Source organism: Anolis carolinensis, chromosome 6 (assembly GCF_035594765.1).
Source record: "Anolis carolinensis isolate JA03-04 chromosome 6, rAnoCar3.1.pri, whole genome shotgun sequence".
In the NCBI taxonomy this organism is placed as follows: Eukaryota; Metazoa; Chordata; class Lepidosauria; order Squamata; family Dactyloidae; genus Anolis; species Anolis carolinensis.
Genome location: NC_085846.1, coordinates 21,500,475 through 21,527,155, shown reverse-complemented (window position 1 = coordinate 21,527,155; position 26,681 = coordinate 21,500,475). Strand labels below are relative to the sequence as shown.

At 43.5% G+C, this 26,681-nt stretch overlaps 2 protein-coding genes across 4 annotated transcripts; one reads left to right on the top strand and one right to left on the bottom strand.

Annotated features, from left to right (window-relative positions):
* zbtb45 (zinc finger and BTB domain containing 45) lies at positions 1-9,310 on the top strand. 2 transcript variants are annotated; one of them, XM_003224514.4, is made up of 3 exons: positions 1-158; positions 2,413-4,040; positions 5,994-9,310. In XM_003224514.4, the coding sequence occupies exons 2-3, from the start codon at positions 2,501-2,503 to the stop codon at positions 6,551-6,553; spliced, it is 2,100 nt and encodes a 699-aa protein (XP_003224562.1). In that variant the 5' UTR covers positions 1-158; positions 2,413-2,500; the 3' UTR covers positions 6,554-9,310. The 2 variants fall into 2 exon arrangements, with proteins under 2 accessions (XP_003224562.1, XP_062813576.1); XM_062957506.1 differs by lacking the exon at positions 1-158 and adding an exon at positions 561-891.
* Positions 9,311-15,626: 6,316 nt separating this feature from the next.
* Positions 15,627-23,169, bottom strand: LOC100565190 (zinc finger protein 239). Of its 2 annotated transcripts, XM_062957503.1 has the most exons (3): positions 22,665-23,166; positions 19,863-19,990; positions 15,627-18,446 (listed from the first exon to the last, which is right to left on the bottom strand). In XM_062957503.1, exons 2-3 carry the CDS (start codon positions 19,960-19,962, stop codon positions 17,566-17,568), a joined length of 981 nt encoding a protein of 326 aa, XP_062813573.1. In that variant the 5' UTR covers positions 19,963-19,990; positions 22,665-23,166; the 3' UTR covers positions 15,627-17,565. The 2 variants fall into 2 exon arrangements, with proteins under 2 accessions (XP_062813573.1, XP_062813574.1); XM_062957504.1 differs by lacking the exon at positions 19,863-19,990 and having other exon boundaries at positions 22,665-23,169.
* Positions 23,170-26,681: the final 3,512 nt, after the last annotated feature.

Sequence of the window (26,681 nt, the reverse complement as noted above, 5' to 3'; positions counted from 1 at the left end):
GTTGGGAGAGGAGGCGGAGGGATGGGGACGTGTGCGGAAGGAGGAGGTCACAGGAAGTAAGCGAGCAGGGCCCCGCCCCTCGGAAGCCACGCCCACAACGCCTTGACGGACACGCCCCCTCCGGCTCCCATTGCTCTCTGATCCCCTAGGATTCTCAGGTAATGTGATTGCTTGGGTTGCTTTTTCCTTATTGGGGGGCGGGACTCCAGAGGACTGTCAATCATTCCCACTGAGGGGGGAAGAGGGCAGGCAGGGCTCAGCCCTGGGAAGCATACAATTAAGAGAAAGTAGGCTGTGCCTTTAAGAGCCAGCATGGTTTGAGAGCATTGGACTACTAGGTGTTGGTCTACACCAGGTATGGGCAAACTTGGGCCTTACTCCAAGTGTTTTGGACTTCAACTCCCACCATTCCTAACAGCCTCAGGCCCCTTCCTTTTCCCCCTCAGCCGCTTAAGCGGCTGAGGGGGAAAAGGAAGGGGCCTGAGGCTGTTAGGAATGGTGGGAGTTGAAGTCCAAAACACCTGGAGGAAGGCCCAAGTTTGCCCATGCCTGCCTTATCCAGAAATCCGAAATCCTCCCAAATCCAAAATGGCTGGGATTGTAAGACTTTTGTTTTCCAGTGGTTTGCTGGACACAAACTTTGTTTCATGTACAGGACTATTTAAAATATTGTGAATGAAATTACCATCAGATTATGCGGATGAGATGTATATGAAATGTAAATGAATTCTGCGTTTAGACTTATACCCTGTCGCCTATATATTTTAAACCACTGAGCTGCTGAACCTGCTGGCAAAATGATCAGTGGTTTGAATCCGGGGAGCAGGGTGAGCTCCTGTCCGGCTGTTAGCCCCAGCTTCTGACAACCTAGCAGTTCGAAAATATGCCAATGTGAGTAGATCAATAGGTACCGCTCCGGTGGGAAGGTAACGGCGTTCCATGCAGTCATGCTGGCCACATGACCTTGGAGGTGTCTACGGACAACACCTGCTCTTTGGCTTAGAAATGGAGATGAGCACCAACCCCCAGAGTCGACACGACTAGACAATGTCAGGGGAAAACCTTTACCTTTACCTTTACCTATAGGCAGATATTCCAGAATCCAAAACACTTCTGGTCCCAAGCATTTTTGGATAAGGGATACTCAGCCTGTATTGATTCAGAGGTATTTCTTTCCATTGGGAAAAAAACAATGGCTGGAAATAGGAGCAAAATGCTTTCCATTGAGCTCCTCTCCCCCAAATCTCCAAACCTCTTTTGTATCATTACTATCAGAAATGATTTGGCTGTGGAGTGCTGAATGTTTATTTCTCTTCTTCCCCTCTTCTGTGCCAGGATTGTGTGGTTTAGAAAAACATGGCATAGATAACCCTGCGATCCTGCAGATGTTGTCGGACCTCCACACCTTTCAGCCCCGTGAGAGTTAGTCCCATAGTAGGATGACTTAATGTCTGTCTTTGATACAGAGGTATAGTTAGTTGTTATTGCAGTTTTGAAAAAATGCAAGATTGTCCATGTTTTGTATTTTGGGATATGGTTTGTCTGGACCCCTTACACATTCTGTTTCCCCATTCTCTACTGTTGATGATACTGTCTGTGGTTGCTGAGGTTACAGTTCACAACTGCCAAATGCCCTTTTTAGTCTGGACTTCATCTTGCATATTTTAAATATATATTTATTAGGTTTTTCAGCAATATGAGTGTTGTTGTACAATTTGTAAAGACAAGAATTTCCCCATATATGACTTACACCACTTTATGCACCAATGAAAACTATTTATTTATTTATTTATTTACTGTTCTTATACCTCGCCCTTCTCACCCTCAAAGAAAGACTCAGGGTGGCTTACAACTATGGTGATAGTTCAATGCAAAATTCAGACAATAACTACAATAGTAAAATATAATATTATAAAACTATAAAAATATATACATATCAATTATAAATAATCTTTCAGATATTAAAACATAAAAAACTACCTGTCTCCACCCTCCTGACTAAAAAAACAATCATTGAAATAATAAAATTAAAAGGTTAAAATGGACTTTAGACCTCTAAGACATGCGATGAAAATATTATGTTCCTGTTAATCTTTTATAGACTTTTTTTCGTTCTAGTTTGCTATCTCATTGTTTGACTCAATCTTCAAGCATTTTTACGTTTGCTTTTTTCTTTATAAATGGTTCCCATTCTTTTTACAAAGTTATCAATTGACTTCTTTATCAAACAAGGTAATGTGTATATTTTTTTCTGTTATCTCCCATTTTTATTAGGGAGTTGAGCATGCATTTTAGAAGAGGGGGTGTATCTGTGAAGGGTACTTGAGCCATCCTTCTGTGGATACTGAGGGTCCACTGTAATAAAACCCTTTACATCTGCTTTACTTTTCCTCTTTCCATCATATATTTCAGGATCGTACTATAGAATTCTTCGCAAGATCTCTCCTTTTTTGATGTACACTATTCTTCAGAAGGGTTTGGCCATAGGACACAGGTTGGCATGGCTGAAGCTGTCCATTACATCCACCTCCAGAACTTCAGCAAGTCTCTCCTAGAGACCCTGAATGGGCAGAGGCTGGGTGGCCATTTCTGCGATGTAACAGTGCATATTCAGGAGGCTACTCTTCGTGCCCACCGGTGCGTGCTGGCCGCCGGCAGCCCTTTCTTCCATGACAAGCTGCTGCTGGGTTACTCGGAGATCGAGGTGCCACCGGTGGTGCCTAGCCAAGTGGTACGCCAGCTTGTGGAATTCATGTACAGCGGCTCACTGGTGGTGGCCCAATCCGAAGCACTGCAGATCCTCACAGCGGCCTCCATCCTCCAGATCAAGACCGTCATTGACGAATGCACCCAGATCATCTCTCAGAGCCGCAGCCCTAAGCCCCCCACGGCTCCTCCACCAGTCTCCCTCTCTATCCCCAGGGTTCTCCCTGCCAAGCCTCAAGAGCAGCTGACCTCCAAAGAGGCCATTGCCAGTGTCTCACGACCTAGTGACATCGAGGCCACTCACCTTGAAGCTCCCAAGTTGCTTTGCGCCTCAGAGGTGCGCTATAAGTTGCGGGACTTGCTCTCTTCCCAACACAGGGAGGCGAGAGGAGCCACTTGCGAGGGGGGCATCAGTGATGGGGAAGCTGGAGGGGCTTATTTGCACCCAGCAGAGGCAACACCCAGCTGCCATAGCCGCAAGCAGCGTCAGCCGGTAAGGCTCCAGCTGTCTGAAGTAATGCCTGTCATCATCAAGGACGAAGAGGAAGCAGGCAGGGAAAGCAGGGAAGGTGTGGTGGCAACTACTGCCACTTCAGAACCAGAAGGCAAATTGAGCTGCTTTGCCGAGTGTGGTGGGAGCACTAACTTCCCTGCTGGGTTTCCTGATGAGACAGATACAAAGAATTCTGGGAACACTAGTGGTGCTAACCGGAAGGAGAGCATCCACATGGATTATGCCACTGCTGAGGGACAGGATTTTTTTGGGAACCAGGATGTTTTTTCAGAGTCCTTCATCCCCTCCTGGCAGGGAGAAGAAAGCAATGAAGAGGCTACAGCTTCTGTCACCCGAGACAGGGAGAAGTTCCACTCGGATTGTGGTTTGGAGATCTCCAACTTGAGAAGCTTGGCAGGGGAGTTCAAGCCAGACTTGGGCGGACCCTCTTCTGCATTCCCACCACGCAGCACTAACAGTGGTGGGGGGTTGGCCTTTGTCTCTTCACTGGGCATCCAACGGGAGCTTAAACCCGAAGTCAGCAGTGCCAACGCAGCCACCAGCACCACCAGCATCTTCCAGTTTCATCTGCCCCAACCTAGTGGGGTGGCTCAGAGTTTCTACAGTATCCAGCAGCAACCACAGCAGCAGGATGCAGGTGGCACTAACATGGTGCAGCTTGGCCCCAGCAATATGGGCTCGGGCGCCATGCACGGCGGAGAGCAGCAGAATCAACAGCCAGGTCCCTCACGGTGCTCTGAGCCTTCTTACCAATGCAGCCATTGCCAGAAAACCTTCAGCTCCCGCAAAAACTACACCAAGCATATGTTCATCCATTCCGGTAATGCACATACAGAGGGTTGGAATGTCTGGGTTTGGGTGAGGAAGAGCAGAGCAAGGCCTTCTGTGGACAGTAGTAGGCACATCATGAACTTGTTCACAGTTTGATCACCTTACAAGACTAGGGGAGAGTGACTCCCGTAGATGGATAGAATACAACTCCCATTAAATCCTCCATTGTTGCAAATTGTGTGGGGTGGTGGGAGTTGTAGTCCAAACAAATCTGGAAGCCAACTATTGGGAATTTTTAAAAGATGGATGAATGGTGATAAGATGCAGGAAAGGCACAAGGAAAATGTAATGTTGAGGTCATGCCTGGTTGCATAGAAAAGCTACCTCGTACAGTAGAGTCTCACTTATCCAAGCCTCGCTTATCCAAGCTTCTGGATTATCCAAGCCATTTTTGTAGTCAATGTTTTCAATATATCGTGATATTTTGGTGCTAAATTCATAAATACAGTAATTACAACATAACATTATTGCGTATTGAACTACTTTTTCTGTCAAATTTGTTGTATAACATGATGTTTTGGCTCTTAATTTGTAAAATCATAACCTAATTTGATGTTTAATAGGCTTTTCCTTAATCCTTCCTTATTATCCAAGATATTCGCTTATCCAAGCTTCTGCCGGCCTGTTTAGCTTGGATAAGTGAGACTCTACTGTAGTATTTATGGTGATTTATTGATTGAATCTGGTACTACCTACATGCACTACAAATCACTTGCTTAAAAAAATGCTAAGGCAAGAATCAATAACACGTGACCTTCCAGATCTTGTTGAACTACATATTCGATCAGCCCTTGCCAGCATAGCCAGTGGTGATAGAATAAGGGACCAACAACACCTAAAAAGCCACATTTGCTCACTTGCTGCCCCGTGTTGGCTCCTGAGTGGGCAAGAGAAAATGTTTTATTGCTAAGAATTTCTGTGCAATCTGATTTTTTCCATATCATTCAGTATTTTAATTATTTACAGAGGACAAGGAGGAATTTAGTTGTAAAAAGTAATAAAACTTTGTAAAAGGGGAATTTGTTTGTCAGAGAGCTTGTTAACAGGTATCTATATGCAGTTGCTCTTCTGTAACTATGGATTCTGCATCAATGGATTCGGTCATCCATGGCTTGAAATTTTAAAAATAAATTTCAAAGAAGCAAACCTTGATTTTGCCACTTTATATAAGGGATACCCCTGGTGGCGCAGCAGGTTAAGCTGCTAAGCTGCTGAACTTGCTGACCAAAAGGTCGGCCGTTCGAATCCAAATGGCGGGGTGAGCTCCTACTGTTAGCACCAGTTTATGCCAACCTAGCAGTTCAAAAACATACAAATGTGAGTAGATCAATAGGTACTGCCCCGGTGGGAAGGTAATGGCGCTCCATGCAGTCATGCTGGCCACATGACCTTAGAGATGTCTATGGACAATGCCGCCTATTCGGCTCAGAAATGGAGATGAGCACTAACCCTCAGAGTCGGACATGACTAGACTTAATGTAAGGGGAAAACCTTTACTTTTACCTTATAAGTGATACCTTTTTACTGCATATGATGAGACTTGAGCATCGATGGATTTTGGTATCCACAGAGGTTCCTGGAAAAAACCCAAACCCATTGTATACATACATTATATACTTATAATATCTTCGTAACAAAATCTTTGGGGGGAAAAGCTCCTGGTAACAAATTCCTCCTTGTCTTCAGTCTAGCTGCAGGATTTTTAGCAGCATCAGCATCACAATAATGGTGAGGGGCAGCTGCAAATACACAGACTATTGGTGTTCAGTTACAGCAATGTGTATGCAGTAAATAATGCTATAAAACATGAACTGAGCAAGAACAATATTCTGCTCTAGCCAATCTTACTGTGTTGTGTGTGCCTGTCTCCAGCAGCATGTTAATAAAGCATAGATCAACCAAAATGCAAAACTTAAACACTGTTGTCTTTCTTCCCCGGCAGGTGAGAAGCCCCACCAGTGCAGCATCTGCTGGCGCTCATTTTCCCTGAGGGACTACCTGCTCAAGCATATGGTGACCCATACAGGGGTGCGTGCCTTCCAGTGCTCTATTTGTTGCAAGCGCTTCACTCAAAAGAGTTCCCTCAATGTCCACATGCGCACCCACCGCCCCGAACGCTTCCAGTGCTGCATCTGCAACAAGTACTTCTCCCACCGCACGTTGCTGGAGCGCCACATGACCACCCATACTGCCTGGAAAGGTGGGCAGCCCGAGGCCCCAGGCGCCATGGCACCAACCACTTCTTCTACTGACTGGAAGGAGAAGCCTAATGTTGCTGGCACTGTGCCGGCCATCGAAGGCAATGTTGCTGGCACCACTACAGCATGGAAGACTGGAGAGCCATCAGCTGAGAGTGCCATTGTTGCTTGGAAAGCTGGGGATCCAGCTCCTGGGGATGGCAACCTAGTGGGTTGGAAGGGGGAGACGACAGGAGAAGGGTCGGTTGCAGCCTGGAAAGGGGATCCAGCTTCAGAGGCGTCCATGCAGCCTCACACAGCATAGGACATTGGGCAATAAGAGGCTGTGATGTATTTGACAAAAGTGGTGTGGCAGCCTGCAGTCCAGCCTGGAATTGTTCCACCGCAGTGTTTTGTGGCTTGGAACACTATTTTATCCAGGATGTCTACTCCTATGGGGCAGATATTTGAGTCTCCTTGTGGAGAGAAAAACAGGATATAAATAAACATAATAATAAAATAATAATATTTCAGGAGCTGATGCGTAAGTGAGGCAACCTGTAGGTTCAAATGTGGAGCATGGAAGTGTCATGTGTCTGGGATATATTAAATCAAGAGTTTTGGGCTGAGGATCGGGGGCATAGCTGCCTTTGCTGTGATGTTTGCAACAGCATCCCTAGCCTGCCTGACATTTAGTGGTAGAACATGCTTTGCTTGGATAAAGTCACAGATTCGACTGTTTGCCTTTCCATCTGAAGGATCCTCCATTAATGCTAAACTGAGAAGGAACTTTTTATGAGTCATTGGGGAGTTTTGAACAATGCTGGGTATATGAACCAGTGGTCCAACATGGATAATAGCCACAGTACAAGTATACACAACTTGCTGGGAGGAACCAACTGGAGAAATCTGTTACTTTGATGGCCTTGTCCCCAGTGGCATCTGGCTGATCTCTTTAGGAAAGTTCATTCAAACTATGATCGAACAGAGCTGCTCTTGGGTTCAGTAACAAGAAACTGGAAATGCACATTCTTTACTGCCATATTGAAAAATAATCAAGTGGGCAGCCTTGGGTATATTCTTATAATCTCTGGCAGCTTTCCCAGAGACTGTCGGCCTCTAGCTGTGTTGGACTTCAACTCCCAATACATGTTACCTGGGAAAACTGGCTTAATAGTATTACGGTTAGTTTATGAGGCTTCTGAAAAAGGGGTGAGGTGGTGGACCTTAATGGTGCTGTCCGAGCCTTTTCCTGCTATTTAACCATTCTCTACAGGAAATAAAACAGTATGTGTTTGTATTCCTTAACTACGGAAATATATGGCATTCAGTGGAATTTTGGAGGATGATCATAACTCTATCTATTTGTATTACATGCGGTTTATTTCAGATTCAACCTCTGGTAATAAGAATCTTTGGTAACATGTTGTATGAAAGATGTCTCCTTGATGGAGAGCCTCTGATAGTCACAACAGCTTGAAAGGGTTACTTTTTAGGACTGTGCCTTCAAGTTGCCTATGTATTTATAGTGACTCCATACATTTCATTGGGTTTTCTTAAGGGAAGGAATACATGGAGGTATTTTTCACAGTTTCTTTATCTGGCATATAGCTTACAGGACCTGGTATTCAGTGGCAGTCTACAACTTCCATAATATCTCATCCAGAAAAGGACACCCTCCATGGTGGCTGGCGCATTCTGGGAATTACTGGACCAAACAAAAGTTAATTTTTCCAAATTCTTCGGCATAAACAATACTGAATTGGATGCACAATCAGTGTGACATGATATGCCATTCCTAGAATCATAGAATCATAGAGCTGGAAGAGACCTCATGGGCCATCCAGTCCAACACCCTGCCAAGAAGCAGGAAATCGCATTCAAAGCACCCCCAACAGATGGCCATCCAGCCTCTGCTTAAAAGCCTCCAAAGAAGGAGCCTCCACCACAGTCCGGGGGAGACAGTTCCACTGCCAAACAGCCCTCACAGTGAGGAAGTTCTTCCTGATGTTCAGGTGGAATTTCCTTTTCTGTAGTTTGAAGCCATTGTTCCGCGTCCTAGTCTGCAGGGCAGCAGAAAACAAGCTTGCTCCCTCCTCCCTATGATTTCCCCTCACATATTTATACATGGCTATCATGTCTCCTCTCAGCCTTCTCTTCTGCAGTTAAAACATACCCAGCTGTTTAAGCCGCTCCTCATAGGGCTTGTTCTCCAGACCCTTGATCATTTTAGTCACCCTCCTCTGGACACTTTCCAGCCCAGAATTGGACACAGTGTGATTCCAGGTGTGGTCTGACCAAGGCAGAATAGAGGGGTAGTATGACTTCCCTGGATCTAGACACTAGATTCCTATTGATGCAGGCCAAAATTTCGTTGGCCTTTTTAGCTGCCGCATCACATTTTTGGCTCATGTTTAACTTGTTGTCCATGAGGACTCTAAGGTCTTTTTCACACATACTGCTGTTGATCCCATGAATCATGGTTTCATTCAATAACCAAAGGCTTGATACAGATTCCCGATAGGTGACCAGATCTGTAGTAGAGCTGAGGAAATGTACAATCGTTATTATGAAACACTACATATGACAAATGGCACATGATAGAATTTTATAATTTTGTGATTCTACACAAACAATTGTTGGGTTTTGTCTGGAGAAGTTAGTTTCTTTGTGCTATCATGCCCAAAAGCCTCCAACCAACATTGAAACCATGGTCCAATGAAAGTAACTTTTCCAGGTTCTGGACTGGTCAGCTACTTAACTGTTCTTTTCCTCATTCCAGGCTATTGTTTATTCCAGGGATGGGAATCATGCGACCAGGCTGCAAGTTTCAGGAGATAGCAATGATAAAAAATGTTGGGAGTTGGAGCCCAAGAATATCTGACAGACGGCATGATTCCAGTCCTTGGATTTTAGAAACATGATTCCCACCCTTTTATAGGAACAGTACATCCCCAAGATAGAACTGGGTGTGCTTTTGACTGTGCTTCTGCCTGGTACATTTTATAAGTGGATGTAATATTTTTTGGTCTTGCCAATCCTTGACCACAACATAAAATAAAATTGTAATTGTACTTATTAACTGCGCTGCTCCTCAGAAGATCATTGTACACAGCATCTGTCAAAAGATGTCATGGCTTGCAGAGTCAATGTAAAGTCAAGCAGAGGTTTGGAGCCCATTTCCTTGAAAGATAGGAGCATTCTTCCCCATCGTCTCTGAAAAACCCACATCAATTGTCATACAACTCTTTATGATTTTTTAATATATATTAGTTGCTTTTCTTGTGCTGGTAAGGGGGCGTAGTTCCAGACCTGTCCTAGAATTAAGTCAGTTTGAGATCATGTTACATACTGCAATTGGTTCTTGGTATCCACTGGCATTTTGTTCCAACCCCCTCATTCCACCTCCTGTGGATACCAAAATTGAATGCTCAGTTCCTATTATATACAAAGGAATAGCAAAACAGTGTCCCTTATTTTAAAAGCCAAAATCAATGGGTTTTTTTTTGGGGGGGGGGGTATTTTGGATCGTTTTCAATACATGAATGGTTAAATCCATGGGTATGGAGGGCTGAAATGTATTCCACTTTAACTGTTATAGAAACATCCTAAAGTATCCTGGGATTTTTTAGTTTGGTGATACAGCAGAGCTCTCTGGCTAAGAACTGTAAATGATTCTCTGTAAACTGCAAAACCTAGAATTCCATAGGATGGGGAAATGGGCAGAATTCTCTATCAACTATAACTACTGCAGTTGCCTTAAATTAGGGGATATGTAGGACTCATGAATGCAAACTATTCAGGAATGTTCAACTCTGGGCTACACATTAATAACTGCCTTACTGAATTCCAGATTGTGGTAGTTAAAGTGGAATCATAGCACTTTACATGTGTGGAAAGATCCCCAAAGATCTTTTGATACATTTATGGAGAGAGGGGTACATCTGTCTGTCTCTGTATCAATTGATCTGCATCCACAGATTAAACAATCCACAGCTAGAAAATATTTTTTGATTCCCGTTTTATATAAAAGACACCACTGCATATAATGTGGCTTAAGCATCTACAGATTTTGGAATGTGTAGATGAGTTGTGGTAAAAAAAAACCCAATTGATACCAAGGGTCCACTTCTATATGTGTGTGTTGGTTCACATATATGTGGGTTATTATTCATATGGAAATGGTCAGCAGTCATCATTGTGTGGATGAACCATCTGTATCTCCTGTTTGCCACCAGTTTCTTTGTCCTGCAATCACGGTTACAATGCAATTTCCTTAAATGCTTCCTGACCCAATGATTTGAAATCCCCTGAAAAATAGTTACCTGTCAGTATGAAGATCTCTGGTCATTGCTCACTAACTGGGTATCCCAAGAGCACAGATTGGCTGTTTGCTGTATTTAGACTCTGCTTTTGGCATCAAGGAAATAAAGTGGTTGTGCACATGGGCCATGCCTCCACTGAGAACTGGCTGCCACCAGTCCTCTCCCACCATCTGCTCCAGCCTTAGACAATGCACAATGCCTTTGCTGCAAAAAAGCAGAATAGAGCGTGAGGAGCAGAAGGAAGGGGAGGAGATGCCTTTCTTGGCAGCAAACCAAAGGTGAACATGCCAGCTGCTTCTTCCATCTCCGGAGAGGCTATTGGCAGTTAGGACTGTTTTCAAAAAGTGGAAACTTTTAATGGCATCCAGTGAGAGCTAATTAACCCATTGTCTCTCTGGGTAGGAGGATCGGAGGCATTGCCAACCCTTCCCTGGAGCTTATGTATGCTTCAGGCGGAGCAATGGCAAGAGACCTGCCTTTCTAACCATTCTCTTAGAAAGTTGTTTCAATTAAAGGTCATTATCGTCACATTTCCCAAGAGGCCTATTCCCCCTCCAGGGAGAATTTTTAAAATATATATAATGAGAACAAAGAGGAAAGCAATGCAAGGATGTTGCCAGTGCCAGGAATGGAATCTGGTTCACTCCAAGCATGGTTTGTAGCAGACAGACCCAAGAACATCCAAGGAGCAATCTGAAATGAAAATAACAACGTGAAGAATGTCACAGAAGATATGATGGTGTCAGATTGTATTAGTCAGGGTTTGCAAAGATACTATATATGTGTTAACTGGAAAAAAAATCAAATACATGAAGCCGATTGGCTGAGTTTGCAAGGACCTGGGGAATTGGTTTGTAACTGTTGCTATTCTGCTGCTGGAGAACCAGTTTGAACAGGTTTTTCTGTGTGTGTGTGCGTGAGTCTACTGAGTACTGACTGGAAAGAAGATGGATCTGTACTCAGAGAGGCCTGACTATTTCTGAGGCCCTGTTGGCTGTTGATCTTCACTGAAGCAGATCCATGGACTATGAAAGAATTGTTTATACAGTAACTGCTGATTTCTGTAAGCAAACTGAGGGACTATTGTAAATACCATTGTTCTGTTGATCTCTTGGACTTAGTAAACATTCCTGTGTTATTTGTTCTGCAAAGCTGAGTGGGGCATCATTCTGTGGGGTGCCTCTGGGCCTCCATCTATCATCTTCAATCTCCAACAAGATCATCTTCTGATGTGATGTGGTCATTTTATGAAGTGCTTTCAGCTATGAAAGATATTCAGATACCTTATGTGTAACTACAGCAACATTCCTTTAGATTGGCTAGTATTATACCCCTGCTGCAGGCAGCAAAACTGAGGCAGATAATGACTTATCTATGGCCATCAAATAGGTTGGAGCCCCCAGTGGCACAGTGGGTAAACCCTTGTACCAGCAGGACCGCTGACCAAAAGATCGGCATTTCGAATTTGGGGAGCGGGGTGAGCCCCCGTCTTCAGCTCCAGCTTCCTATGCGAGGACATGAGAGAAGCCTTGCACAGGATGTTAAAACATCCAGGCGTCCTCTGGGCAACATCGTTGCAGACAGCCAATTCTCCCACACCAGAAGCAACTTGCAGTTTCTCATATCGCTCCTGACACACACACACACACACACAGTTTATCTGTCTTGATCCAAATTTTCAGTTTGATCTCTTCGCTACTGTAGGATACTAGGCTTGACTAAAACTTTAATTAAATCACTAGGAGTCTGTAGGCAACCAAGCAATTACAGTCAACCCTTGTATCCACAAATTCTGAATCAATGTAAACACGTTTGAAATGCTTAAGCGGCTGAGGGGAGAAAGGAAAAGGCAGGAGGTAAGAAATTGTGGTAGTTGAAGTCCAAAACACCTTGGAGATTCGAAGTTTGTACATGCCTGATTTACACTGTAGAATCAATGCATTTTACACCACCAACTGCCATAGCTCAATATTATGGAGTCATGGGAGTTATACTTTGGTAAAGCACCAGCACTCCTTAGCAGAGAATTCTAACTTTGTAAATTTACAATTCCCTAGGTTCCATAGCAGTTAAAGTGGTATCAAACTGCATGAATTCTACAATGCAGATGCACCCTAAATCTTAACTGTAATCACAAAGTGGATCCATTTCACACAATACATGCTTTATTGCATTTTTAATCTAAAAGGGAAGAGCTTTGATTTTTTTTGAAATGAAATTCAGCTATCTCAATTTTTTTTTCAGTCTTCATGAAGAATTTGGCATGACAGTAACATTTAGCACACCAACAAAAGGCAGCAATCTATCTCAAGATCCGCTTTCGTTTGCCTTTCATTTCCTGGGGTCACTGAGCTGACAACTTCCATTCGGCTGTTGTCACGTTTGTCTCTATGGTTTCTGTGTGATTGTGACATGTGAATCCTAGCTTCCCCTGCTGGGGATAAAAGGAAATTTCCCATAAAAGGCGAATTTTGGAAATAGTTCTTTTGCCAACTTAAAAAAAAATCCATAATCCAGAAATCCCTCCCTTTAAGAAAAGCAACACCATTGTGCCTTCTTATATATGTTTGGGCATATAAAACCCACTGGGTGTTCTTGGGTAGGTGACACACTCAGCCTCAGAGGAGGCAATGGGCAAACTTCTTCTGAATATGTTGTTGAAGTCTTTTGTGAACGGAATCGCTGGGATGCTGTGTGTTTTCCGGGCTGTATGGCCATGTTCCAGAAGCATTCTCTCCTGACGTTTCACCCTTGTCTATAACAGGTATCCTCAGAGGGTGTGAGGACTGTTGTAAACTAGGTAAATGGGGTTTCTCCCACCCTGCACATTCCACAGAAACTGTATATAAAGCCCAATATACCTCACAACCTCTGCAGATGCCTGCCACAGATGTGAGTGAAACTTCAGGGGAGAATGCTTCTGGAACATGGCCATACAGCCCGGAAAACTCAAAGCAACCTAGTTCTTATAAATGACCCTTGCCAGGATATCCCTACTATAGGGTCACTATAGGTCAGAAATGGCCTGAAGGCACACTACAACAGAGGGATGATGTTCAGTCATTAGTTAACACTGAATATAAATGGCCCCATTAAAAACAACAACAACAGAGGAAATGTGTAATTGTGGTAACATGCAGCCAGCAAAAAGAAACTATTCAAGAGCAGTTTGATATATAATCCCCTTCTAGGGATAAGAGGAAGCAACAGAAATGTCTGAACTTTCAAAAAGAAATTCTGTGCTTAAAGGCAGAGGAAAGATAACCCTGTAAAACTTTAGAAATATTTGTTATTCCCAGTGGACAGGCCGCAGTTGCAAATGTGAGTTACCCAAAACCTTGGGAGTCAACAATCCATAGATGATGCAATTTGAGTGCTCCATATACATGAAATGAGAAAAAGTTGGCCCTTTTGGGGAAATCACCTCAATATTTAAACCTTGTGAAAGGTGGTGGAGTGACATTCAGAACCAGTATTTTTTCCCAGTAACGTCAGTGCCCTGTGGAAAAGGATTACTGCCTGTTGCAAAGAATTCTAACCTGCTCCCATCTCTCATAACACTATGTACCATGATTTTCTATGTTCCTGGGTTAAAAATGTCATTTCCCAGTCCTAAAAACATGGAAAAGTTTTCTTAAACTGTAAAAAAGTTTGTTTTTGCAGGACATCCTGCAGCACATTTTGCTATAGTTTTTCAATGAATTCAACAAATTCAACGTAGATTGTGGCAGCCACGAAAACAAAGCTTCTGGAGTATGACAACTACTTTCAAAGTAAGTACCGCACAATTAAACAGGAAATAATACAGTAGAGTCTCACTTATCCAACACTCGCTTATCCAACGTTCTGGATTATCCAACGCATTTTTGTAGTCAATGTTTTCAATATATCGTGATATTTTGGTGCTAAATTCGTAAATATAGTAATTACAACATAGTATTACTGCGTATTGAACTACTTTTTCTGCCAAATTTGTTGTCTAACATGATGTTTTGGTGCTTCATTTGTAAAATCATAACCTAATTTGATGTTTAATAGGCTTTTCCTTAATGTCTCCTTATTATCCAACATATTCGCTTATCCAACGTTCTGCCGGCCCGTTTATGTTGGATAAGTGAGACTCTACTGTACTTTCAAACTAGAAACAGAAAATGTTTCAAATAGTGTTACATAGTGTTAGCTGCTGCCTAAAGGGACTGAGAAGAGGGATCTGATGGATCTCCAAATGTTGTTGGAATACAAGTCCCAGCAGGTCTAACTAATAGGTGAAGAATGTTGGGGTTTGCAGTCCAACAAGATCAGGAGGGTTACAGTTTCCATCCCTGGACTAGATTTTCCTTTATTCCTTCCTTGAATGCTTACTTGGGAACAAAACTTGTTGAATTCAGTGGTATAGATCTTTTAGTAAGTAGCTATAAAGGAAATAAGTAAAATTGCCAAGCCTCAAAAGTCAGGTTCATCCATGCCACACCATGGCTGGACAGTGAAGGAGCCTGGACAGCAAAGAAGTTTGCAAGACTTGAGCAATGCAGTTGATGACCGGAGGCTCTTGGGAGTTATTGTTAGGGTAGCCATGGATTTTCGAAAGCTGACTTCATATCAAATGATCCTTTGCAGTAAGTATGGAAAGCTTTACATTGTTGAAATAGTAACATGTTCTGGATCTTCTCCTATGCAGGCAATTCCTCCAGATAGTGATGAATTGCATCTCCCAGGACTCTGGTGGCTAAGGATACTGGGAACCACAATTCAACATTTTGAGAGAAATTATTTACAGAATGCATGGCTCTCCAGTTGTGGCTGAAACTACAATTCCCACCAGTTTAGGCAGCATAACCACTGGCAAGGGATTACGACAACTGTGGAGGGGGATATATCCCTCGTCTCTTTAATAGTTATTACTATCATCATTATCGTTGTTGTTACCTGCCTCTCCTCATGGCTCGAACAATGACAGCCTCCACTAAATTTGCATTTCCACTTACCATTCCATTATTCTGAAATGTCATCCCAAAAAAACTAATGTCTCCAGCTTCACCTGTGATATAAAAATGACCACACAAAACACTTCCATGCAGTTCTTTGAATTTTAATACACATTGAATGAAGCCATGGCAATTATGAAGCTAGGCATTACTGCAAGATTTGTGGGTGAAGAAATATAAATGACCGTTGAGAAGAAAAAAATACAAATGGAAAGGAAGAACCCATTAAAACTACAATTGTCTCGTAAATGGAGTGTTCAGCTATCTAACAGGCATCCAGACAACTGGAAATGAATGAAAAATAGACTGCTTCTTTAGTGCTATATCTGTGCGAGCTCAGAGAAATTTCTGCTACAGTGACCAAAATCCCCTAGCAAGCATTATACTAAGACATTCTGGTTGGGGGAATTCTGGAAACTGCAGTCTAAAAAACAACAACTTTGCCTAAGGTCTGGTTCTTATCCAACAACAGTAACACAGATATGCTGCCCACATATTATGAAGAAGAGGGTGACATGCTTTCTAAACTTGTCTCTGACTTTGTAGATTTAATTAAAATGCAATCCCTAGGAATCTCTAGTTCCCCCAGTGTGGATCAATAGCCAGCTTCCAGCAGATACTGACCTCAGAGTTGTGCTGAAGGACAAAGAAATTCCTAACAAGGTGTTCTCTTAAGTAAAGAAACTGACATTTCTTTATTCCCAGGTTTTCACTTTCACCAGTGTCCTGTGCCATTAACTCCTTTGAATGTGGAAGGCTGACTGTATTTGAACAAGCAACTTGAGATATTATTATCTGTGCCTCAATCCCAATGCAAACAATCCCCTAACCTTCTTACTGATGAGGCTTAGAATCATATAATACAGAAAGTAACCGACAAGTACAATAAAAATCATTTTTAAAACAATAACAGATGGAGCCACAGAGCAAAATAACAGGTTTGTAAAATGGCAGAGCATTGCTGCAAAGAAGCATCTATAGTCTTGTTGGCATTGCACCCTTTTAATCTCTTCACTGTCTCCTTTTGAAATATTTACAGAAATGTTTCCTCACATGTGGAACGCCCCAGAAAAAGGGCGGCAAGTAAAAGAGCCTCCATGACGTCACAGGCACTAGCCAGTCAGTGTTTGTGACACACGTTATGATGGACAAACACGCTCTTCAGGCAGCTCTCCAGAAAGCTAGCTGGAGACACAATGGCAATGTTCAATTTGCTGTCAAAGGCTTTCAGGAGGGAGCCTTCAGGAGATAATGCTTCTGGAACATGGTCATACAGCCTGCAAAACTCAATGGCAGTGTCCCTGGGAATGCAATACTGAAATGGGCTTCCTTGGGAAATGCCATCTCTTTTGACACAGAAGTGTTTTATTTGAGTGACCGCATCTGGATCTCATGCAACAAATAACCAACAAAGGTCACCTCTGAAAGGTCTTAACTCTGTATACTGCAGTGAGGGATGGATCCACCCAATGAGCAGTACCCAAAGTCTCATATACTGGCTGTCAGACTTTTATGAAATGGAGTGAGATTCTGCTAATATTCAGCAATGGGCAAAAGGCTGACCAATTCTGATCCAAAAACTGAAAGCCTCTAACATGGATAGACTTCCAGCTCCATTGAATGTTACTGTCAAGGCAGGCTCAACAAGTAACTTTTAAAAAAAGAAATAGCCATTGTCGTAGTATCCAGACTCCATCTCCCATGCGCCTATCAATTTCTATTGTCTCAAGAATCCCCACACCCATATTCTAAACTATCACCACAAATGTGTTGAACAAAATTCCTCATTTCTTCAGAGGTGGATCTACAATAAAGCATGCAAATTAAGGCAAATTAAGGTTTCCATATGTCTTTTCCCATTCTTGTTTGACATTACAGAAACAAATCTGGATAGTTTTTCAGTTTGGTGAATTTTTGTATTTCCAAAAGCAGAGACTTTTGAATGTGTTCAGTCTCTGTCTTATTGTTGTTTTGTATCATTAGACAAAGGTTTGACGTGACTTGGCAAGCTGGTTCAGGGCCTGGTCTTAAGGTGGGCACTTGTAAGGCCTCACAAGGATCATGTGGGTTTTCTGGTGCGTGCTGAGGCCGGACCTCTGTCGGAAACACTTCCCACATTCCATGCAGCGGTACGGTTTCTCCCCGGTATGGATCCTCTGGTGGATGGTAAGGTGGGAGCTGACACTGAAGGTTTTCCCACATTCGTCACATTTATAAGGCCTCTCTCCGGTGTGGATTCGCTGGTGGAGGATAAGAGTGGAGCTTTGGCTGAACCTTTTCCCACACGCTTGGCATTCGTAGGGTTTCTCGCCCGTGTGGACTCTCTGATGCTTGGTGAGGTGGGAACTTACAGAGAAGCATTTCCCACAATCGGCGCACTTGTAAGGCTTCTCCCCAGTGTGGATGCGGCGGTGGAGGACCAGGGTTGAGCTCTGGCTGAACCGCTTTCCGCACTCGCTGCACTCGTACGGTTTCTCTCCAGTGTGGATTCTCCGGTGAATGGTAAGGTGAGAGCTCACGCCAAAGCTCTTCCCACAGTCAGCGCATGGGTACAGCTTATCAGCCAAGCGGGATGCTTTCTGGGGCTGGGCAAGGCCCTGTTGAGCCTGGGCAAGGCTTTGCTGAGCCTGGACTAGGTTCTGTTGAGCCTGGGCAAGGCTCTCCCCACATTGTACGCACAAGCTGGAACTGGGCCCCATATATACCCGGGGTGGGAGAGGAGGGTTGTCCTTTGGCGCTGGAGGAAGAAGAGGTGGTTTGGCCCATCCTTTCCCTGGATCCTCCCCTTGCTGCCCAGCTTGACTATGGCTTGGGAAAGAAGACCCATTGGTTCGGCCCAGGACCTGCTTCTGGGTTTGCATGGCTTCAGTACCTCCAGGCTGTGGATTGGAGTTCATATTTCCTCCATCTACCAAAGGAAAGAGAATAAAGCCAGCATAGAGGGAAAGAGGCATTATTTCCATACGTATACTTTAGATTTCAATTGATACTTTACCTTGAAACTTTGGGATCATTGTGTTCTTTATGGGGCATTAGCTAGTCCGGCTAGAATGAATCTAACAGCATAATTAAAAACATTTTAAAAATTGGGTTTCTGTGCATTCTCTCCTGACGTTTCATCCACATCTATGGCAGGCATCCTCAGAGGCTGTGAGGTATATTGGAAACTAGACAAGGGAAGTTATATATTTGTGGAAGGTCCACGGTGGGAGAAACCCCACTTGCCTCATTTTTATGTTTCCTCCTTTCTGTTGAAATTGTCCACATGCTTGTGGATTTCAATGGCTTCTCTGTGTAGTCTGACGTAGTGGTTGTTAGAGCAGTCCAGCATTTCTGTGTTCTCAGATGATATGCTGTGTCCAGGTTGGTTCATCCCCCAGGCAGAAATCAGTCAGGCCTTGAAGCTGCAAGGCTTTTCAATGCTAATCAAGGTGATTAATTGTAACATTCACACTTGCCTCCAACAGACAAGAGTTCTTTCTCCCACCCTGGACATTCTGCAGATATATAAACCTCACTTGATTCTTTTCCAATATACCTCACAACCTCTGAGGATGCCTGCCATAGATATGGGTGAAACATCAGGAGAGAATGCCACACAGCTCGGAAAATTCACAACAACCCAGTAATTCTGACTATGAAATCCTTGATAACACATTTTAAAAATTAAGCCCACGTTGCAGATGTTGCAACTCAAAGAGCATTGATGGGTTGAAGGAAGTTGTCACCTTGAGAAGACTAACACTGAGGTATGGTTCAGAAGGCTATGCAAAGGCGATAGGGGCAGCTGCTGCAAATTCTAGTTAATCTAATTCCTCACATTTGTCTAACTGGAAGAATTTTATGGGAATTCCTCGAGTTATTCACTTTGTTCGTAGCCACCATACACTGTGACTAATTCTCTGACTTATATGGAGATAGGAAATGTGTGCATAACTCCACCCACCCATCATCTTGCCATCCACAACAGAATGGAGTTTTCCTAATCTTCAGAACCTTTCCTAGTCTTCAGAACCTTTTCTAAGAACCTTACAAAGGACCATCTGGTCCCGATACATTTTTACCAGAGCAAATTTTGCTGGTGTAGCAACATGCTTTCTTCTGGGTTGACACAGAAATCCTGTGATCAAGAGTTCTATGTAATTCTAAATGAGCATATTCTTAAACCAGCAGAAATCAACACAATTATCCCCAGCCATCTTGGATTCGGAATTTCAGGTCTGAACTTCTTTTTTAAAGGAACCTGGAATTTGCAATCTCAAATCTAAAATCTCCTTTAAAAAAAAGAAATAAAGAAAAAAGAAATAAATAAAAAGGTCCTTACCTAGCGAGAGTAGAGTCCCATAATTGTCCTGCACAATGTCCCTGTAGACAGGTCTCTGGCATGGGTCCAGAAGGGCCCACTGTATCTCAGCAAAATACATCAGTCACTTCTGCAGAAGGCTGTGGCCTCTGAAAGAATAAGGGTCCCCTGCTCAGCATCCAAGACCAACCCCGTCACCTTGGGCCTTCAATCTTTTTTTTATGCTGGTTTTAAACCACTTCATTGGATGTGTTGCAATAGCAGATTCCCAGATTAGTTTAGTGTTAACACCTTATTTTATTTTTGTTTGGTTATTTAATATTTAATGTTTATTTTACTTAAGTGATATTTGTCTTTACTGTTCTAATATAGCATAAATCTTATGTAAAATCATACTACATATTTTTGACATTAATACTGAAATCTGAAATATATACAGAAAGTCTTTACTTTGCTTTGAGCATCTTCTCTCTCCTGATCCTACAGGTGAACACCTCTCTGAAATCATCCTGGTTTCTCTACTTTTATTCTTCTCATTGGGATGAAAAAGCTTTCTATTGTTGGGACTCCAGCCCCCATAATCTCTGGCCAGCATCATCTGTGACTAGGAAGGATGGGAGGTATGCTCCAACCTACAGCCTTGCTCCTCCTCCTGCCTCCCCAGGCATGGTTCCCCAGGTGCTTTCAAACAACAAAGGGCACATCTACACTGACCATTTATTGCAGTTTGAAGGCAGCTTCAGTGTATGGCGTTTAGATGCTGCATGCTGCAAACACACCCTACAGCAGTGGTTTTCAACCTGTGGGTTCCCAGGTGTTTTGGCCTACAACTCCCAGAAATCCCAGCCAGTTTACCAGCTGTTAGGATTTGTGGGAGTTGAAGGCCAAAACATCTGGGGACCCACAGGTGGAGAACCACTGCTCTGCAGTTTGTTTTGAAATTAGATAAGCAAAGTCTGGGGGATACTCCAAAAAAGAGCACTGTCTGGAATTCCCCTGTTTTCAGGGTGTTGTTCTTTATTTACTGTCCTGATTTTAGAGTTTTTAATACTGGCAGCCATAATTTGTTCATGTTCATGGTTTCCTCCTTTTCTGTTGAACTTGTCCACATGCTTGCTGATTTCAATGGCTTCTCTGTGACCTGATAGTTATTAGAGTGGTCCAGCATTTCTGTGTTCTCAAATATGGAAAGGAAACTATGAAAATGAACAAGATCTGGCTACCAATATTTTAAAAATTCTAAAATCAGGACAGTAAATAAAGAACAACTCTCTGAAAACAGGGGAATTCCAGATAGGAAACAATCAGTGCCAGCTAACCCCTCCCACAAAAGGATTCCCCCAGGAAGCAACTAGGCTTTGAATCTGCAAGGCCATTAAATGCAATCCAAGGTGATCAATTGCAACATTCACACTTGACTCAACAGACAGACTTCTTTTTCCCACCCTGGATATATAAACCCCACTTGCCTAGTTTCAAGCAGACCTCACAACCTCTGAGGATGCCTGCCATAGATGCGGGCAAAATGCCAGGAGAGAATGCTTCTGAAACATGACTATGCAGCCTGGAAAACTCACGGTAACCCAAAGACCTTATTGAAGACACATGTCTCATGATTCCATCACCCTGGGCCATGGGAATCAAAGTGTCAAGAGATAATGCTTCTGGAACATGGCCATACAACCTGGAAAACTCAGTGACTCACTGTAGTGTGCAAAAGAAAGCCTTTAATGCGCATAAGCGCTTTGTGGTTAGTGTTGCCACCATTGGGACCTCAAACTGGTTCCAGGATTTCCTACCTTTTTTCAATAATGGTTTGAAACAGCATTAAATGGTCAGTGTAGCGCGGGGGGTGGGTGCTGCATCATCTGCACAGTGCAACTGCGGGTTTCACTTTGGATTAAGCGGTCAGTGTAGATCAAGCATGGGCAAACTTGGGCCTTCCTCCAGGTGTTTTGGACTTCAACTCCCACCATTCCTAACAGCCTCAGGCCCCCTTTTTTTCCCCCGCTCAGCCTCTTAGGAAGGGGACTCTGGCTGTTAGGAATGGTGGGAGCTGAGGTCCAAAACACCTGGAGGAAGGCCCAAGTTTGCCCATGCTTGGTGAAGATGGACTCCTAGGGCCCTTCCACACAGCCCTATATCCCAGAATATCAAGGCAGAAAATCCCACAATATCTTCTTTGAACTGGGTTATCTGAGTCCACACTGCCATATATCCCAGTTCAAAGCAGATAATGTGGAATTTTCTGCCTTGATATTCTGGGATATAGAGCTGTGTGGAAGGGCCCTAGTAAGGGCCCAAAAATTCAACAGGTGAGGCTTCTCTTGTACCTGGAGGAGCATCATAAAAAACCCTCTTCGGGCAATGCTTCACCTGCTGAACTGCTTAGCCATGGCAGCAAGATATTTATTTTCCTTTAGAGGCACTTACTTGGGAAGAAAAGACCATGCTTCCTAGTAGTCCCTCCAAACCCTCCCCAGTCCACGTCAGGCCCTACGTCAGCCCCACGTTTGGAAAGGCCTCTCTTTCCTACCCCCCCCCCCCCTTCCCTCTTTATTTTTAAACCTCTCTTATTAATTATCTTTTGGGAACCATCCGGATGTCTTGGATTCAATCCCGGGCGGGGGAAGCGGCGGGGGCGCCGGAGAAAGGCGCCGGGGCGAAGGCGCGCAGGGACGGGGAGCCAGACGTCTCCTCCTTTCTGTTATGTCTATTTGTATTTACATTTTCCTCCCTCCTCCCCCTCCAAACGAGGAAGTTGCCTGGCTGCCTGGCTGGACTTTGGTTTTCGCCCAAGCCCCAGACCGTCGGGAGTTTTACCTGGAAATCAAAGTCTTTTTCGTGGCTTCCGGGCTGAAGCAAGAGTTGGAAAGTCTCGCCCTTTTAAAGAAGGGAGGAAAAAAAGGCTCGGGCGGGCGGGAAAGCCAAAGGAGAGCTCTTCAAATCCGAAGCGAGCCAAGGCGTCGGCGGCTGCAACGCAAGCAGGCGAAACAACAACAGGGCTTTTCCCTTCTCGCTGGTTCTGACCTGGGAAGTTCAGCCCCCAAAACTCGTCAGCGGCAGAAAAAGGGGGGAAAACGAGCAGTCCCCTCTGCGTGTGTGTGTGCGTGTGTGTCTCCTCTCTTCCTTTTTTTTTGACAATGGCCAGAGCCCTCTAGCGGCATGGCCTCCCTTTCACACGCGGAACAAAACCCCAAACAAGAACCTCCTCTTGCGCTTAAAGAGCCACGGAAAAGGAACCCGGCCTTGGGAGAAAGAACGCGGTTTGGCACCGCTTTAACCCTCCACGGCTCAATGCCATGGAATCATGAAGATGTAGTTTGGCGAGGGCTGAGGAGCCTTATCGCCAAGGTGAAAGAAGAAAGTGCAAAAGCTGGGATGCAGTGAAACATCTAGAAAACCAAGATTATGGCAACCAGACCGACTAATAAATGGCAAATAGAGGGAGAAAAGGTGGAGGCAGGGACAGACTTTGGATTACTGCAGACGCAGACTGCAGCCAAGAAAGAAGACAATTACAGTAGAGTCTCACTTATCCAAGCTAAACGGGCCGGCAGAAGCTTGGATAAGCAAATATCTTATGATTTTACAAATTAAGCACCAAAACATCATATTACACAACAAATTTGACAGAAAAAGTAGTTCAATACATAGTAATGTTATGTTGTAATTACTGTATTTACGAATTTAGTATCAAAATATCACGACATACTGAAAACATTGACTACAAAAATGGCTTGGATAATCCAGAGGCTTGGATAAGCGATTAGTGAGACTCTACTGTACTTCTTGGGAGGAGAACAAAGGCCAACCTCGTTAAAATAGTGAAGAATAGAGAAATCACACTGGCAATGAAGGTCCACATAGTTAAAGAAATGGTATTCCCCATAGTAACCTATGGATGTGAGAGCTGGACCATAAGGAAGGCTGAGCGAAGGAAGATAGATGCTTTTGAACTGTGGTGTTGGAGGAAAATCCTGAGAGTGCCTTGGACCACAAGAAGATCCAACCAGTCCATCCTCCAGGAAATAATGCCCCGCTGCTCACTGGAGGGAAGGATATTAGAGGCAAAGATGAAGTATTTTGGCCACATCATGAGAAGACAGGAAAGCTTGGAGAAGATACTATGCTAGGGAAAATGGAAGGAAAAAGGAAGAGGGGCCAAACAAGGGCAAGATGGATGGATGGTATCCTTGAAGAGACTGGCTTGACCTTGAAGGAGTTAGGGATGGCAACAGCCAACAGGGACTTCTGGCAAGTTTGGTGAGGCTCCAGCACTCTTTCAAAGAGAGGTCTACAGACCTTCCACAGATATATAAACCCTACTTGCCTAGTTTCCCACAGACCTCACAACCTCTGAGGATGCCTGCCATAGATGTGGGCAAAACATCAGGAGGGAATGCTTCTGAAACATGACCATACAGCCTGGAAAACTCACAGCAACTCACGTATAAAGACATTTTTTTAGACACATTTCTCGTGATTCCATCGCACAAGGAGATGGGAATCAAGGTGGTGCCCAAGTGCATTAAAGCGGCAGTGTAGATGCACCCAGCACCCAAATTCAGAGGGCTCCAGCTGGAAGAGATAAGAATAAATGTTTCCAGACAAAGGATATTGTCTTTTCCTTCTTCAAAGATATTTTATTTAACTTTGGTGGCATGGAGGTGCTTGATAAAAACTTCATCTAATTCTAAGTATTTCTTGGAGTTTTCTGTTTTGTCTTTATATTTAAGATGTCCAATAAAGGTATTTTGTAACCCTTCTTTGGGATTTTAACCCACTTATGCTTTTTGCATGTTTTTAAGATGAAAAAATCAGACAAATACATGAATCCTAAAGCAAATTAAGCCTGAAGGTGAGAAATCAGCTGGGGGAAAGTTAAAACATCGAGTTGGGGCAGCAGTGGAGTCATTTTCCACATCTGTTGCCTCCAGCCATTGAGAATCAGATTTGCTTCCAGATCTGGCCCTCGGGTAGAATGTGGGAGTATGTTGGTGGAGAGTAACATACAAATAGCCACTGTGATGCTTTATTCTAGCTACCCTGAAAGCACCAGATCCCATTTGATCAAGGAAGCTAAGCAGGCCCAGCACTGGTTAGTACTAAACAGGGGACAGCAAGAACCACAATATGCTATATATAGACCAGTGGTTCTCAACCTGTGGGTCCCCAGGTGTTTTGGCCTACAACTCCCAGAAATCCCAGCCAGTTTACCAGCTGTTAGGATTTCCGGGAGTTGAAGGCCAAAACATCTGGGGACCCATAGATTGAGAACAATTGATATAGACTATACTTCAGAAAAAGGTAATGGTGAATCACTTCTCCATATTCCTATCTAAGAACACCTTATGAAAATCATGCGAATTTTCACTGACAAGGAACATACATACAGTTGGCCCTTAGTACCCGCTATGGTCTGGTTCCAAGACGCCGCTGTGGACAGCACAATGCATGGATGCTTTAGTCCCGTTATATACAATGACGTGGTATATTAAATGGTAAAATAGTTTTGTTTTTGGAATTTGAAAAAAAAATTTTCAAGCTGTGTATGGCTGAATATGTAGATATGGAGGACCAACTTTAGCTACTATGGCTGAACAATTATAGCCTGCCATTGTTCTGGGATGAAGAGACCAACTCTAATGGCATGCCATTCAGAAATGCATGAGCTCTGGGTTTCTCTTTTTGACACATGGCAAGCTGAAAAGCAAGCAATGTGGGATATATTTTTCATGCCAGTCATGGTAAACTCTTGCTGACTAGTCAATTTAGAACTGCCAACATAAGCTTCTGTACTTGGAAAGATAAAAAGTCTATACTTTATGGGCAATAAAAATAAGCAGAAACAGATATGTCTATATAGACATTTGTCTCTAAAAATGCAAAAGCACTTCTTAGTATGGCTTTTTAAAAAGAAACATGTTTTGTAAGGCAGCACATTTGGAAAGCTGAGAGACAGATGGTACTGATGAAGCTTCCATCTCACCATCACACTGCTTCATTGTCTGAATTTTATGGGGCCTTCTGATGTCATCATCCTACAATCCTTATACTTTGTTCAAGGGTTTTGTTTTTGTTTTGCTTTTCCCCAACCATTAAATAGAAATATAACATATATCTGCAATGCCTTCTGATTCATAACTTAAGTGTGCTCTATCTGGAGAGAAGTGTTTTGAATAGATTACATTACGTAACAAAATTTGAAATATTTTCTGTTCCTGGTTTGAAAGTATTATTTCCTGTTTGATTATACAGTAAGGTAAAGGTAAAGGTTTTCCCCTGATGTTAAGTCGTCGTGACCGACTCTGGGGGATGGTGCTCATCTCCATTTCTAAGCCGAAGAGCCGGCATTGTCCGTAGACACCTCCAAGGTCATGTGGCTGGCACGACTGCATGGAGCGCGGTTACCCTCCTGCCGAAACTGTACCTATTGATCTACTCACATTTGCATGTTTTCGAACTGCTAGGTTGGCAGGAGTTGGGGCTAACAGCGGCCGCTCATTCCGCTCCCGGGATTTGAACCTGGGACCTTTTGGTCCGCAAGTTCTGCAGCTCAGTGCTTTAACACACTGTGGCACCAGGATTATGCAGTACTTACTCTGAAAGTTGTTGTTTTTGTGGCTGCCACAAACTATGTTTAATTGGTTGAGACTCTATGAGATATTTGTTGAAAACGATAGCAAAATGTGTTGCATGACGTCCTGCAAAAACCAAGTTTTTGCCATTTAATACACCTTTCCATGTTTTTATGTTAGAACCAATTAGGAAATGACATTTATATCCGAGGGGAAAAAAATCATGTTACATACCGTTATGGTCAAGGTGAGATGGAAA

Bases quoted from the DNA above. Each gene is read 5' to 3' on its own strand.
- zbtb45 (XM_003224514.4), top strand. From the start codon at position 2,501: ATGGCTGAAGCTGTCCATTACATCCACCTCCAGAACTTCAGCAAGTCT. The intron at 4,041-5,993 runs GTAATGCACATA...CTTCCCCGGCAG, and splicing joins GCATATGTTCATCCATTCCG to GTGAGAAGCCCCACCAGTGC.
- LOC100565190 (XM_062957503.1), bottom strand. From the start codon at position 19,962: ATGTATTTTGCTGAGATACAGTGGGCCCTTCTGGACCCATGCCAGAGA. The intron at 18,447-19,862 runs GTAAGGACCTTT...TTCCTTTGGTAG, and splicing joins TGGGACTCTACTCTCGCTAG to ATGGAGGAAATATGAACTCC.